The sequence below is a fragment of the Schistosoma haematobium genome, chromosome 1, assembly GCF_000699445.3.
Source record: "Schistosoma haematobium chromosome 1, whole genome shotgun sequence".
NCBI classification, from domain to species: domain Eukaryota; kingdom Metazoa; phylum Platyhelminthes; class Trematoda; order Strigeidida; family Schistosomatidae; genus Schistosoma; species Schistosoma haematobium.
This window is the reverse complement of record NC_067196.1, coordinates 4,445,374-4,459,713: the sequence shown is the minus strand read 5'-3', so window position 1 is coordinate 4,459,713 and position 14,340 is coordinate 4,445,374. Positions and strand designations below refer to the sequence as shown.

Sequence of the window (14,340 nt, the reverse complement as noted above, 5' to 3'; positions counted from 1 at the left end):
TTTGCGCCAAAATTCAAGATTCATTATCTTGTATCTGATTGTTTCATGCATAAATTATAGTCTCGCCGAGTCCACAATCTAGTTTGAATGAATTCTAATATAAAAATGTGGAAATTTATTGTTTTTTTTTACCCTAAAAAAAGATGGAAATTTGTCTCTCCATAAACTGGATCGACTAAATTTATTATTTCCTCAAATTTCAAACTACCTCACTTATTTTTGTTTTATTACGTGGGCAACATTTTATTGGTATAGTTATGATAGTTAGACATGTTCAACAATAAGTAACATTTGAGTATGTCTATATAAAATATGTCTGTAACACATATTCCATTTGAGTAATAAGAATATTTTGTTTACTGAATGAACTTCATTGTTTAGTTTGTCTTTAATAGTCCAGTAGTAAATTTGTATGAACTGATTAAATCTGCCCAAATTAAATCATCAAATCGAAATTTTCTTATTCTATTATCATCTTAAATCATACGACTAGTTAGTCTTAATGATATAGATATATTGAAGTTAAGGGAAACTGTATAACTATGCCGCCCTAATGTGGGACTTTACTACAGTATACACCTACATCTTTATGGGTGGTTGAACCTAAAACATTCAGGCCTAATGAAGATTACAATAACTTTAAACCATTAGGTTAGAACTCTATAAAATACATTTCTTTTTTTAAGTCCACTGGGAATATAGATAGCATGAACCATTGAAATCCGTCTTACTGGTCTGAAGGTATTTAACTTTTCATAATAATTTAAGGTTCTAGGTTCGACCTCAGGTAAAGTCGTTGGTCTGTACTTTGGAATAGTGTCAAACTAGGATCAAACAGTTGTCCAGCGCTTTCATTTGCTCCGTAGTTCTCTAGTTGATATCAGTCTATGATTTAAAAAAAAACTTCAGAATCAATTATCTCGTCAAAACTCCCACCTTAACATACAAATTGTAATAGCCTGGTAAACATTCATGTACTAAGGATTGAACCATAGCCAACGGCGATATCCATAAACAATTTATTTCAAGTGAAGCAGCTATCGAACGACGAATCCATAAGCTGAATTTCTAGTCTTCTCATTAAGAAATCACCTCCCTAAATTCAGAAAATCTGTACAAGTTTATTTATTTAGCTTTATTGATACCGGGCATATTAGTGATATTCCACAGTCCTTCGAAATTATCAGCATTTAAAAAGACGTGTTCCTCCGGTTTGCCAAAGTGGTAGCAATAAAGAAACTCAAATCTGATTAATGTATCCAGAAAGAGATAGTAATCAACTTATCACTAATTTGGCCAATTAGTTTTGTTTTTGTCATTATTATGATTGTTTTATTGGTGTTCATTATGTTATGTGGTCTTCACAAAACTAGTTCTTATTTAACATACACCAAAATCATCCCTTCATTCATAGGTCTTTTTTATTTCATTCAGTTAATTCTCCAAACTTATGGAAACTCTTCAAAAATCCTGTTTATTTATTACGCAAATCATATTGTCAAATTCTCAATCTAGACAACTACGGGAAACAGATAGGTCCTGGGTTCGAATCTCACGAGGCGGTTTCGTGGATGCGCATTGCTGCGGAGTCCCATACAAGGATGAAATAATCGTCTAGTGCTTCCAGGTTTTCCATAGTGGTCTAGCTTCAACTGACTTATGATCTCAACCATTAAAAAATATACGTTAATAGATAGGTGAGACTTTTGTTAAATTTATTAATCATTCTTAAACAAAATCATCTGTGTCATAGTGATATAATGTGTGAATAAATTCAATTATTAAATAGGTACTTTATTGATATAGAGTAATGATCACATTGTTGAGCTCAATCTTACAGTATTACCGTCCACTGTACAATATTTATATCACACGTTACAAGTATAAATATTAAGTGAATAAAGATAAGGCTTATTATTATTATTATTATTATTATTATTATTATTATTATTATTATTACTGCTAAATACTCCACTACTTAAAAGTCGTTTAGTTTGTCCTGATTCATCTTGTTCAGTATGTTCATTATTATTACAAATGATTTTGACATAGCGCATTTATTTTATTTTAGTGATTGTGGAAAATTCATGCCCTAATTGTTTTGTTAACACAATGATATGATTTGTTTGATTAGTCTAAACTAATGTTGAATACTTACAGTATCTATCTGGCTTGGTTCTCAAACATGTAATATCACAGTTAACAGTTACTCTATTGTTGTTCTAATTTTAATTTTATTCATACGATTGTATTTCATATAGTCTTGGAAACTTACAAATTTATCTAAAAGTATCATCTGAAATGAATCTCATTTGATTCTATTCAAGTACTCAGTTATGTTTATACATATTTCTATTTTAATCTTTATTTTCACTTTGAAATAATTAAAATTCTCCAATCGATAAAGCACCTCCGCCCTGGTACGGTCGAGAGTGGAGAGTGTCAGCTCTCTCTCTCTCTCTCCAAATGCTCTCACATGACCACGCATATACAGCCTCTGTCAGGGAAGTCCTATTCACTGCCTTCTCGTGTCATTACTGTTGTTTATGAAATTGAGAGGACGAAAAGCGAATGTTCGGCACATTAACCAGGTTGGCGGACACGGAGAGTCTACCTAGGGGAGTTGGAAAACCCTGATTCAAAACCAGTGGTGCATATGGGCTACAGTATCCACAAGGAGCAATTGGAGTATGAATCTATTGTCGTTGCTCCACTGCCTTATGGATCAGACCCTGAGGTCGGAGGCTCGAGGTGTGATCCCCTAATGAAACCACCTGATTCGGTTTGGGCACACGGACAATATCCCAACCCTCACACAACTTGAATGATTTATGTGGTGCATATCTATTTGGTGCCTCCTTGTACCAATATTTGTGTGTTTAAATAAATAAATAAAACGAAAGATCTAGAATACACCCATGATTTACAGTTTACATAAAAAGTTCACTATGTATATACATACATGATGTTGGAAAATGAATCTTTGTCCATTATGTTTTATAATAAGCGTTTAATATTCTATAGCTTGTAGTGTGGCGTCGAGTCGCGGTTGACTATGATCACAAATACACGAAGACTATGTGCAGTCAATCGATAAGATCCCCTGTAGACCAAATATCAGAAGGCAGTTAGTGGCTGTAGTCGAGATGTATTTGTCGGCGATCTCGTGGTACCGGAAGAATACCGAGATCGTGCCAAAGGAGTACAAGTGTGGTTACTGAGCGTAACCGAATTCGTGAAAGGTCACAATCAACGGAAGGAAGAATGTCTTTAGTACAGTTAAACAAACAAGTACAGTAAAACAATCCCTGGTACAATTGGTTATAATAAATATTGTTTCCATTACACCGATCGCGTTCTGTTGATAAAAGTGGGTCACCACAAGCTAATCACAGTTCAATGGTTAATGCTTTTAAGCTTTAGTTGGATTATGTATATACTTTAGAGAATTGAAAATCATTTGAAATGGTGGAAAACAATTCATATGCCAGTTGTTTTCTTTCGAATTTTGAATGTCTTTGTTTACCTCTTGACTTTCCAGCTCCAGATATCCGTCAGTATTGTTGATATCATTCTAGTTTTGATTGGTTTATAATTGTATATCAGGGGTAGATTCTAATTAGATAATCATTGAAAGCCACAAAAAACTTAGTAGCTGTTCCATCCTGATATGGGACTCGTTAATAAAATACACTCACAGCCCATATCAGCAGAGGTTGAGCCTTAGACATTTAGGTTTTATAGTAACCGTCATCATTGATGCCCGACGTTACTAGATACCATTGGTTACAATTTTGCAGTGAAAATTAGGGAATGCGTCCTATTGCTGGTCACTGGTGAAAGTATTATTATTATCAGAATAGAGTTCGTGGACACATTTCTGTATTGGTAATGATGATTCCGTCAATTTCTACTTAACATATTACGTTCAACATCACATGAATATAACAGGTGTTATTTTAATACATTTCACCAGTCCCTTATATCACATATGTTGCAAACTTGCAGAATGCCACAAAGACATATTGGTCACGTACAGTATTGTCTTTCAACAAATTTACATGACCATAAAGTTCAGGGAAAGAGAGAGAGAGGGTGAGAAATACAAACGAACCTTGCATTAAGATACTAATTTTATTTTAAAACTGACACCCAATAATCAACGATACATACTTACACTTACACTAGCACACATACATAGAAACACACTTATAATCACTGAAAGACAACATCTAAGAGATTAGTTTCTAATCTGTTTGTTTGTTTATCTATTTATGAAATGAATAAAAGACAGATATAATAAATAAAGAATATTCTTTTCCATAAATTCTCTTCAGAAACATGTATTTCACCTTAAACCTGACACATTTTGGGGATTATTCATGCAGATATAGAATTGTAGAACTTGAAGAGAATTTAATAAAAAGAATATTCTTCATTCATGTGTATCTTTTAAATATTAATAGTTGAGATCATGAGTCAATTGAAACTCGACAACCACTATGGAAAACCTGGAAGCACTGGACGGCCGTTTCGTCCCAGTGTGCGTCTCCTCAGCGGTGCTTATCCACGATTCCGCCTCGCGATTTTTGTAACGAGGACTTATCAGTCTCGCGCGTGAGCGCTTAACCACTAGACCACTGAGCTGGCCGGCATCCAACGGTGTTAATATCTAACTTCAACTAATTCATGAAATCAAGTGACACATCCACCATTGTCATTGGTGAGTTACCATCTCACAACAAACCCGGTTGAACTCCACTGGTCACTGCCTGTCACTAGAACTCCAGGATATACCTCTTGAAGCCAGTCACTAGTGAGCATATGTTGATTCATATCAGAGGGTGTTTTGTGGATAGTATAATAATTTTAATAGTTGAGATCATGAGTCAATTGAAGCTAGACCACCTGGGTTCAAATGTTGCGAGGCGGGATCGTGAACGCGCACTGTTGAGGAGCCCCACAATAGGATGAAACGGCCATCCAGTGCTTCTAGATTTTCCATGGTAGTGGTCTAGCTTCATTTGACTCATGATCTCAACTATTAAAATTACCACAATATCCACAAAACCCCTTCTAATCTTTTAAATATGATAAGAATTTTCAAATGACTGACAATTAATAAATCTGTTTTATTCAATTCTGAAAGGGAGAAATGAATAAGAAGTCACAAAGTTGATACATGACAAACAAGAATAAAGATGATAATCACATACATGAATGGTGATGAAACCATTTACAAACAATTTTCGAAAGACATAACAAATAATAATAAAATACATATTACATCTTGTGAATGGAATAATAAATTGATAGATAGATAGACAGACAGACAAACAGACAGATAGATAGACAGACAGTCAGTCACAAAAACTATGACATATGTAATTAATGACGTAATGTATGTATTTCTTTGTTGCATTACTCTTAAAAAAAAGTAGGAAAGGCAATAGTTACTAATACAATTGTTATCATGATGATGTACTTCTGTACTTCTTTTTTTTTCTCTAAAGAAAGAATTATTTTACAACAGTTAAGATGATATAGACTGATTTCACTATATAATTGAATATAAGTACTATCAAATATGTATGTCATAAAATAGACAACATTGATGATACAATGTTCCGAAATAAAATAAGATGAGTAGAATCGAATAACTTTGCTTATATCCATGTTTCCATGGATTTCCATGTTTATTTAATTATCTTCTTTTTCAAGCATTAAATCGTTTAGTTTCATGTTGTTTCTTCACTATACCTAATTTTGGTGCAATATTTATAGTAGAATCAGATAGATGAGCATAAGGTGGTTGTTGTGTACCATGAACAACAAGTATCCATTCAGTTAATATTGCATAACCTAATGGATCTTTAGAATTTGAATCTAATCCAATTGTAAGTAACCATTTTCCACGAGGATTTTCACTCCACATATGTGTAGTCATAAATGGCCATTTAGTGAAACCTCTTGTATTATCAGCATCTTTTGGTCGACGTCTTAATAGCATTGATGTGGTATTCATTGGTGACGTAAGGAATAGAGTTATATCACCACGACGTGTTGCTTTAATTGTTATAAAAGCTTGAACATGTTCCAAATAATTAACCTATTATTATAGAATAAATTAGATAAGAAAAATAGTGAAGAAAATTATCTAAACTTAAGCAGAAAATAACTCATTGATTATCTTGAGTAGTTTTAGTGAAATGATGATTTTCTAAAAGCATATCATCATTGAAAAGTGTTGTGAAATCGAATCTTTGGTAAGACTATAATTTATGGACGAAACAATCAGATATAAGATAAGAGGTCTCGGGTTTTTGGTGCAAAATTCATTCATTTATTTGGCTAAATAACGTTTTGGCATTATAGTTAATATCAGTTCGTGATGAAAACTCTAAATCTAATTCGTAATCTTAACCATCAAATGTAAATCATAATCCTTATTCTTCAAACTGTATTATAACCTTCATTTGGTTCTAGTTATCAGGTGGGCACTCTCGAGGTCGCTCAGACTTACTTACTTACTTATGCCTGTTACTCCTTGTGGAGGAAAATAGTCCACCCACCAGCACTCTCCATCCAATCCTGTCTTTGGTAATCCTTTCCAGCTCTTTTCAGTTGCTATTCATCCTTTTCATATCTGCTTTTATCTCCCAACGTAATGTGTTCTTTGGCCTTCCTCGTTTCCGCTTCCCTTCAGGATTCCAAGTTGAGGCTTGTATCGTGATGCAGTTTAGTGATTTGCGTAATGTATGTCCTATCCATTTCCATTGTCTTTTCCTCATTTCCTCTTCAGCTGTAAGCTGGATTGCTCTCTCCCACAGTAGAGTGTTGCTGATGTTATCCGATCAGTGGATGTTGAGTATCTTGTATAGACAACTATTTATAAATACTTGTACCTATTTGATGATGGTTGTAGTAGTTCTTCAAATTTAAGCTCCGTACAGTAGAACTGTTTTGACGTTCATATTGAAGATTCTGACTTCGATATTGTTTGACAGTTGTTTTGAGTTTGTCGTCCATAAATCTTTTATATGTCCACTTAGTCAGATCAAGAGATAATAAGAGTACACTAATAACTAATTTGATTAGTCTTTATCAAAGCAACTATCTTCCTTTTTTCATATAAAAATAGTTGATCTCTGACAATGGACTGAAATCCGAATTTTCATTGTCTACTCAGTTTGTCTTATTCCTTGTAACCAATCAGTAAACAGATATAACACGTCAATGAACCTTTTAGGGTTTAAAGACTCAAATGATTATAAATATCAATTACATGACGGAAACGACATTATAAGTAAGAAATCTTAGTTTATTTACAACTACATCATAAGCGATACACAACTGAATGACAGTTGTATAACTTGGCTAACAATAATTATGGCAAAATATATATCAACGGTAAATAAATTAGATGAAAGCTTATACATTGAATAATATGAAAATATCATAAAATATATGTTTAAACTCTACTCAATCAAAACAGATATAATAATTAACCCTATAATAGTATAAAAAGCTTCATGTTCTTCAAATATCCACACTTATCGAACAGAAATTATGTTTAAGTCAAAGCCAAATAAATGGTACCTGTGCTTAAAGTCCGATTATCGATTTGACGTTGATAGTATACACGATCAGACGGCTTTTAATCATGAGATACTTTATTGGCACTTGAACTTAAACTGAGATAGAGATTTTTAAGTTTCACTATGATAGCTGGTCATTTCGCACTTTCAATGAAATTATATCAAAAATGTAAGGAGTTTGTGGAGACGGTTTTCTTAGTTTACATCACGAATTAACCCTAGTTAGATGACAACAGAAAGGCTGGAAGCACGGAACAACTGATTCGTCCTTGTCAGTTCACGCTATAGACTATTAAAATTGGATTACCGGAGGATAGATGTTTGTAGCACAGGTTATTAATCTTTGAATATGTGACTAATTGACCCTAACTGTATACGGAAACAAATTTGACTGAGAACATTTCAAAGTTGTAGATTAAAGAAACTTTAAAAATCCTAGGGACATTTTAGAAGCACAATATTCAAGACCATCTCCAATCGGAATAGCCACGTTTACATCCAGTGAACGATACATTAAGGTGAAACTATAATTTATGGATGACCTTTGTAAGATGCTAAAATGATCTTGAGACAACCTACCTACTTACTAGGTTCAAAAGAGGGCTATATATCAGTGTAAGGAATTAAGATTTAGATTAGGGATTTTCATCACGAACTAACATCAGCTATAATGCCAAAATGCTATTTAGCAATATAGATGAATGAATTTCGGGCCCACTTCCAAGACATGGTATTCTCGACTTCATTGGTCCGTCTATGAATTATAATCTGGCCAAAATATTACTCGTCCTTGATATTGGGACTGGACGAAACGTAGGATAATGGTTTAATTCATTGTGACATTTCTATAGCGTTACATATGTTTTAATGTATTAAAATATTTGTATCCTATTTGTATAGTACAACATTAATTTGTATGAATTAAGGGGGATATCAATTCAATATCACAATTAGTATTTGCCTATATTAATTCACTATAATATTTACTCAGTATAATATCGATTTGCACAATTATAGCATAGTATCCAGTTGTACTGTCATCATTCCAATGTTATGTATGATATTCATTAACTAACCTTCAAATGCCAGTGAAATAGTCTTATATATATACCCTTGTGGGTCAAGGTAATTTTTAATTGGTTTTCAGGAGAACCAGACAGCAGACAGACTTTCACGTGACAACCCAAACAGTAGAACTCAATCCCGTTTAACAGGAGAGCCAGATAACGCTACAATCTGAATAGTACAGCTCAATCCTGTGGCGTAACCACACAGGTACCAAGCACCCTTGTGGACCAAAATGCCAGTGAAACCTGTTTACAAATGAGTGTATTCAATTAATAACTTGTTATCATGTTTTTGGCGGATAAATAAAACCTACCGATAAAATCAATGTTTTTCTTCTACCTTGTATTCGGCAAATCTCAGTGTTTTTCTGTTTTAATTAACATGAATCTATAAGATTATAGAGTTTTAATAAAACTATGGCTTAAGAATGTTTGGTATTAGTGTTAAACTTGAGATAACTAGTAATATACTATGAAGAAATTTAAGCCATTGAAAATTAGTTAGCTTTAACGCCATGATAAAGAGAAAGAACTTAATATTACCTAGCTTTACTAAAGTTTTCCAGTAAAAAAACAACCCTTTGAATAAGTGAACTGTCATAATACTTTATGATAACAACAGACCAGATTAAGCTCCCTGACAACACCAATTATATTGATTATAAAACATAAGTATTTTAGTTTGACCTTGTATGAAACTGGTGATGTCCGCTTGCTGACTCTAGAAGTCTATATGTTCAATACACGATATCCTTTTTTTGAAACAACAGATAAATTATATTCACTTGGTGTTGTTTACGTGTATATTCCCATTGATGTTTTGAACTACAAATGATCGGTCTCATGTTGGCATCTATGTGCATACTGTGCGAATTGCCTCGATATTGCCTTTAGTCACAAGCTTTTTAATCAAAAATGGATAGTGGATAGCAGTGGAATCCAGTTTGACGCGCGTTTCTTCCTACTCCGGACTCGTCAGCTGGGTAAAGCTTGTGACTTCAGGCAATATCGATGAATTTCACACAGGATGCACATATGCCAGCAAGAGACTGATCAATTGCAGTCTTAAATAACAATGGGAAGATACAAGTAAACAATACCAAGTGAATATAACTTCACCCCATTGCACAAGCAGGTGGCTATCAGGTCTCAGTAGCTAAGTAGATAATGCGATGGTGTTTGAGGCGGACGGTACTGGGTTGTAGTCTCAGAGTGAACATCAACTCTGAAATGCAGGTAGGTCCAGCTGAGGAGTTTCAAATAGGACGAAACTCGCGTCAAACTGGATTCCACTGTTAGCCACTATCCATCTTTGCTTAGAAACATTTGTTATTCTGTTTCTTCAAAGAATAGATAGTTAATTTTCAGTTTTCGTCTTCTTCATGAGATCTACTTAAATCAGTAGATTATTTGATTAAATTAATACTCTGATGGTTTAGAAAAAAGATTAGTCAGTCAACCATTACTAAAGTAAAACCAAAAGCGGAAATGTATCGAAATTGTACTTGCCGTTGTACTTGTGTTTCTTTTTGTGTATATTCATTTGCCCATTTGCCAGCGATTAGCAAAGTTCCGAGATTACTATCAACTTGTCTATATTTCAACATATTAGAAAAACCTATCTACCATTGTAATGATTAAATGTGAATAATCAATTGCTAATATTATGAGAAATATTAAAATGTCAGCTTTCGTATATTCTTATTTGATAAAATGTGATGGCTGAATATGAAGTAAAAATTTCAGTTCAATTCATAATACTAAGTAATCAGAAGTTTGTGCTGATGATGTTGTTCCGAAGAACGATGAAAGTCACATGACCAAAACTATCCAGCTCATAGAACAACAACTCCAGATCAATCAGTATGAATTATTTAAATACGTCATCAGTTGAAATCATGAGTCAATTAAAGCTAGACCACCATGAAAAACTTGGAAGCATTGGACGGTCATTTCGTCCTTATATGGGACTATTCAGCAGTGCGCATCCACGATCCCGCCCTCTGCAAGATTCGAACGCAGGACCTATCAGTCGTGAATCGTGGATGCGCACTACTGAGGAGTCCCATATTGGGACGAAATGACCGTCCAGTGCATCCAAGTTTTCAGTGTTGGTCTATCTTAAATCGACTAATGAATTTAACTGTTAAAATTACCCCTTAATAAGTCAGTGCAAATAGCTCAGTCATATAGAAAATCAGCTTTTGCTGAAATAGCTTATTGGTAAATAAAAAAATTCGTGACATTGATTAACATGAGTCTGAATCCCACGGAGAATGTTATTAAAAGTGATAGATATGTATCTCTGATGAGTACCAACTAGAATGAAACATGGGTTCAGAGATCGCTGTCGATAGCCTTCAACCAATTAAAACTGAAAGTAGATTACGTCGACCTAACGAAGTAACATTTCTTAAGAAAAGAATTTTATCAATAAACCTATAAGTACAGATTGCGCTTTGACTTTCTAAAGTGATTCGAGAATAGTATGGAGTTAAAAGATGTAATATCAAGCCCGATTGAACATTTCCTTTCTCTATTGAGGAGTCCCATACTAGGCCGAAACGACCGTCCAGTGCTTCCAGGTTTTCCATGATGGTCTAGCTTCAATTGACTTATGAATTCAACTATAAAATTATTAAAAACCTCCACAAAACCCCTTCTGATAAGAAAGATAATTATTGTAATATTTCTTCCAAGAATATTATTAAGACTCACTTGATTTATGGGATTATTCATACATGCATCAGTATCCAATTCTAGAAATATAGGTTGACCGAGACGTGCAATTTTACGACCATTAAATGTTCCAGCAACACAGTGAAAACGTTCAGGTACAGTTTTCCATTTTTTCGCTAAATGTACCATATCACCAGCATCTAGTACACCAAAACCAAATAAATGATTGAATTCTAAACCAGCACCATTAATTGTCCAATTATGATTATGTTGTCTATCGTATAAATGATTACGTTTCGAAGTAAGTACAGTAAGATGTTGTATATCTCTCCAAGTAAGTTCATTTTGAGCTTCTAATGCTAAAGCAAATACACCAGCTGCTTCTGGTGCTGCAGCTGATGTACCTGAATGATGAAGTGTACAATTTCCATATAAATCAATAGTTCCAACTCCAGCATCACGAAGAAATGGGCTCTTACCATTGGAAAATGTTGAAGCCAATGTTGAAGCACAAGATTCATCATAAACAGCCGTATGACCATCATTTGTAACTGAATTAATACTTATTGTCCACATACTAGCTGCATAACCATCACAGTTACAATCGTCATTCTCTCCACCATCACCTGATGCCCAAACATATAAACTACCTTTACCTTTTCGGCCTTTGTTTACACCATCTACTAGAGCTCGCATAGTTTGATTTCTTGGACCATCAACAGTCGTCCCATCGTCTGTAGGTCCCCAACTAGCTGAATATATGTCGATAAGATCACGGGCATAGGCCATTGCAGCTGCTTCAATTAAATCTGTCATATAAGGTTGATCTAACATTCGTAGTCCAGCTACTTTAGAACCTGGTGCAACACCAACTCCACAAACTCCATTACCAGCAATTGCAGCAACTTCTCCAGCACAACGTGTCCCATGACTGTTAAACCAATCGTCTGTGTAACGTGGATATGGGAATGCATCATTACTAGAAAAATCATAGCTTGCTTCTGCAGCATAATTACCAGCTATATCTGGATGTAAATAATCTACACCATCATCCATAATTGCTGTAATCACTCCACGACCAGTAATATTTTGTGACCATGCAGCTAATACATTTAAATCTAATCCTGGAACACCATCAGCTTGTCCAATATTATGTAAATACCATTCACTTTCAAATAATGGATCTGTTTTACTTCGTAATTCACTTAATTCTTTTTCTTTATCCGTTAATACTCTTGCTTTTGGAATATTAATTCGACTTAAATTATCATCAGTTAATGGACGATAACCACGTTTTCTACGTACAAATCCTTCAATTTGTATAGCATTATCAATTGATGGATGTTTATTTAAACGATGATTATGTATGTAACTTGGTGTACCACGAGCATATGGTAAACCTATATGTGTAAATACAAATTCATTTGGTTCACCATAATTATGCTCATTTAATGTTATGAAACCAAGTTCTCTAGCTATTTCATTTGCTGATCTTTTCAATTCATCTCTATCATTACCATTATGTTTTAATTTTACTAACCATTGATTAGTATGTATTTTCCCATATGATATCTGTGTAATGATATGATAAATAATTCCAAAGATTAATATGGTCATACTACTTCTTGTATATTATAAGAATATACTATTTATAACTCCGTTTAATTCAGTACATTATAAATAATGAGCATAACAGGTATTAGGTAGTAACTATAATAATAAAAATATCTATCTTAACTATGAGTGGGCGAATTGAAAGAAAGCGTTTATTCTGATTGGTTGATTTCATCATATTTATCTATCCCATAAATAGCATACATATATGAGTATAAATACATTTGCTCAATTTTCAAGGTCAAATGGACTTCCCCCTTTATCAATGGATAGTACTCTTAAGTTAGTCTGGTCATTTCCTCACCTACGTGAATAATTTTTTTTTCTTGTTATTTTATACTGTCTTTTTTACATTAAAATATCAATAATCTGAGTAGAGACTGTCTTATGATCATAAATAAACATATAAATAGAAGGATAATAATTTGATTATACCCCAAAAAAAATTCAACAGAAAAAATTAACATCTAGCTGATGAGTCTCAAATAGGACGAAACGCGTGTCAAACTAGATTCCACTGTCGACCACTATCCATCTTTCAGAATTGATTGATCACTGGGTGGTGACCAATGTCATGTGTGTCAAGTCCTTATTAGTGCAGATCGCATGCTATCAGCCCGGATAGCTCAGTGGTAACGTCTCTGACTGTGAAGCTGGGTGATACGGGATCGAATCCGTCAGGGAGCACCAGTTCCCCTCAAGATTACAGGTACATCTTGCTGACGAGTGCCAAGTAGCACGAAACCCGGGTCCTGGGTTTCCTGTTGACCACCTCCAACCACCATCTAAATATCCATCTTTGTTTATAAAACTTGTGACTTTAGACAATATCGAGGCCGTCCACACAGGATGCATATATGCCAACAAGAGACTGATCAATTAAAGTCCTAAATAACAATGGAAAGATATAAGTAAAACAACATCAAGTGAAAAAATCAACAGTATCACTTGTGCATTATTTGGGAGATTTAATCATTTAACAATAGATTCATTTGATGAATAGATTAGGGTGGATCATAAATTCAAATCATCCTCTATTTACTTCCGCTTGGATAGTTGGCTTTTGTCATTAACCCTTACACACACACACACACCAGAGGTGTCTCAAAGATAACTAAATACATTTGTACTAGTTGTCTAATATAAATATTGACATGGAGGAGAATAAGTGGAAATGTGAAATCTTATGAATCATTCTCCTGGAATTCAGTAAAGATATTAATAATATGTATGTACTAAACATTTGACCTATATTACTTCGAAATTCTTATTACTTCAATTTTTATTTATTTATTTATTTAAACACAAACATTGGTACAAGGAGGCACCAAATAGATATGTACCACATAAATCATTCAAGTTGTTTGAGGGTTGGGATACTG

The 14,340-nt window shown here is 33.9% G+C and overlaps 1 protein-coding gene across 1 annotated transcript; it reads right to left on the bottom strand.

Annotated features, from left to right (window-relative positions):
* Positions 1-5,112: 5,112 nt before the first annotated feature.
* PCSK2 (Neuroendocrine convertase 2) lies at positions 5,113-12,961 on the bottom strand (the record flags this gene model as incomplete). The annotated part of the gene is made up of 2 exons (XM_012941426.3): positions 5,113-6,109; positions 11,384-12,961. The coding sequence occupies 2 exons, from the start codon at positions 12,959-12,961 to the stop codon at positions 5,717-5,719; spliced, it is 1,971 nt and encodes a 656-aa protein (XP_012796880.1). The 3' UTR covers positions 5,113-5,716.
* Positions 12,962-14,340: the final 1,379 nt, after the last annotated feature.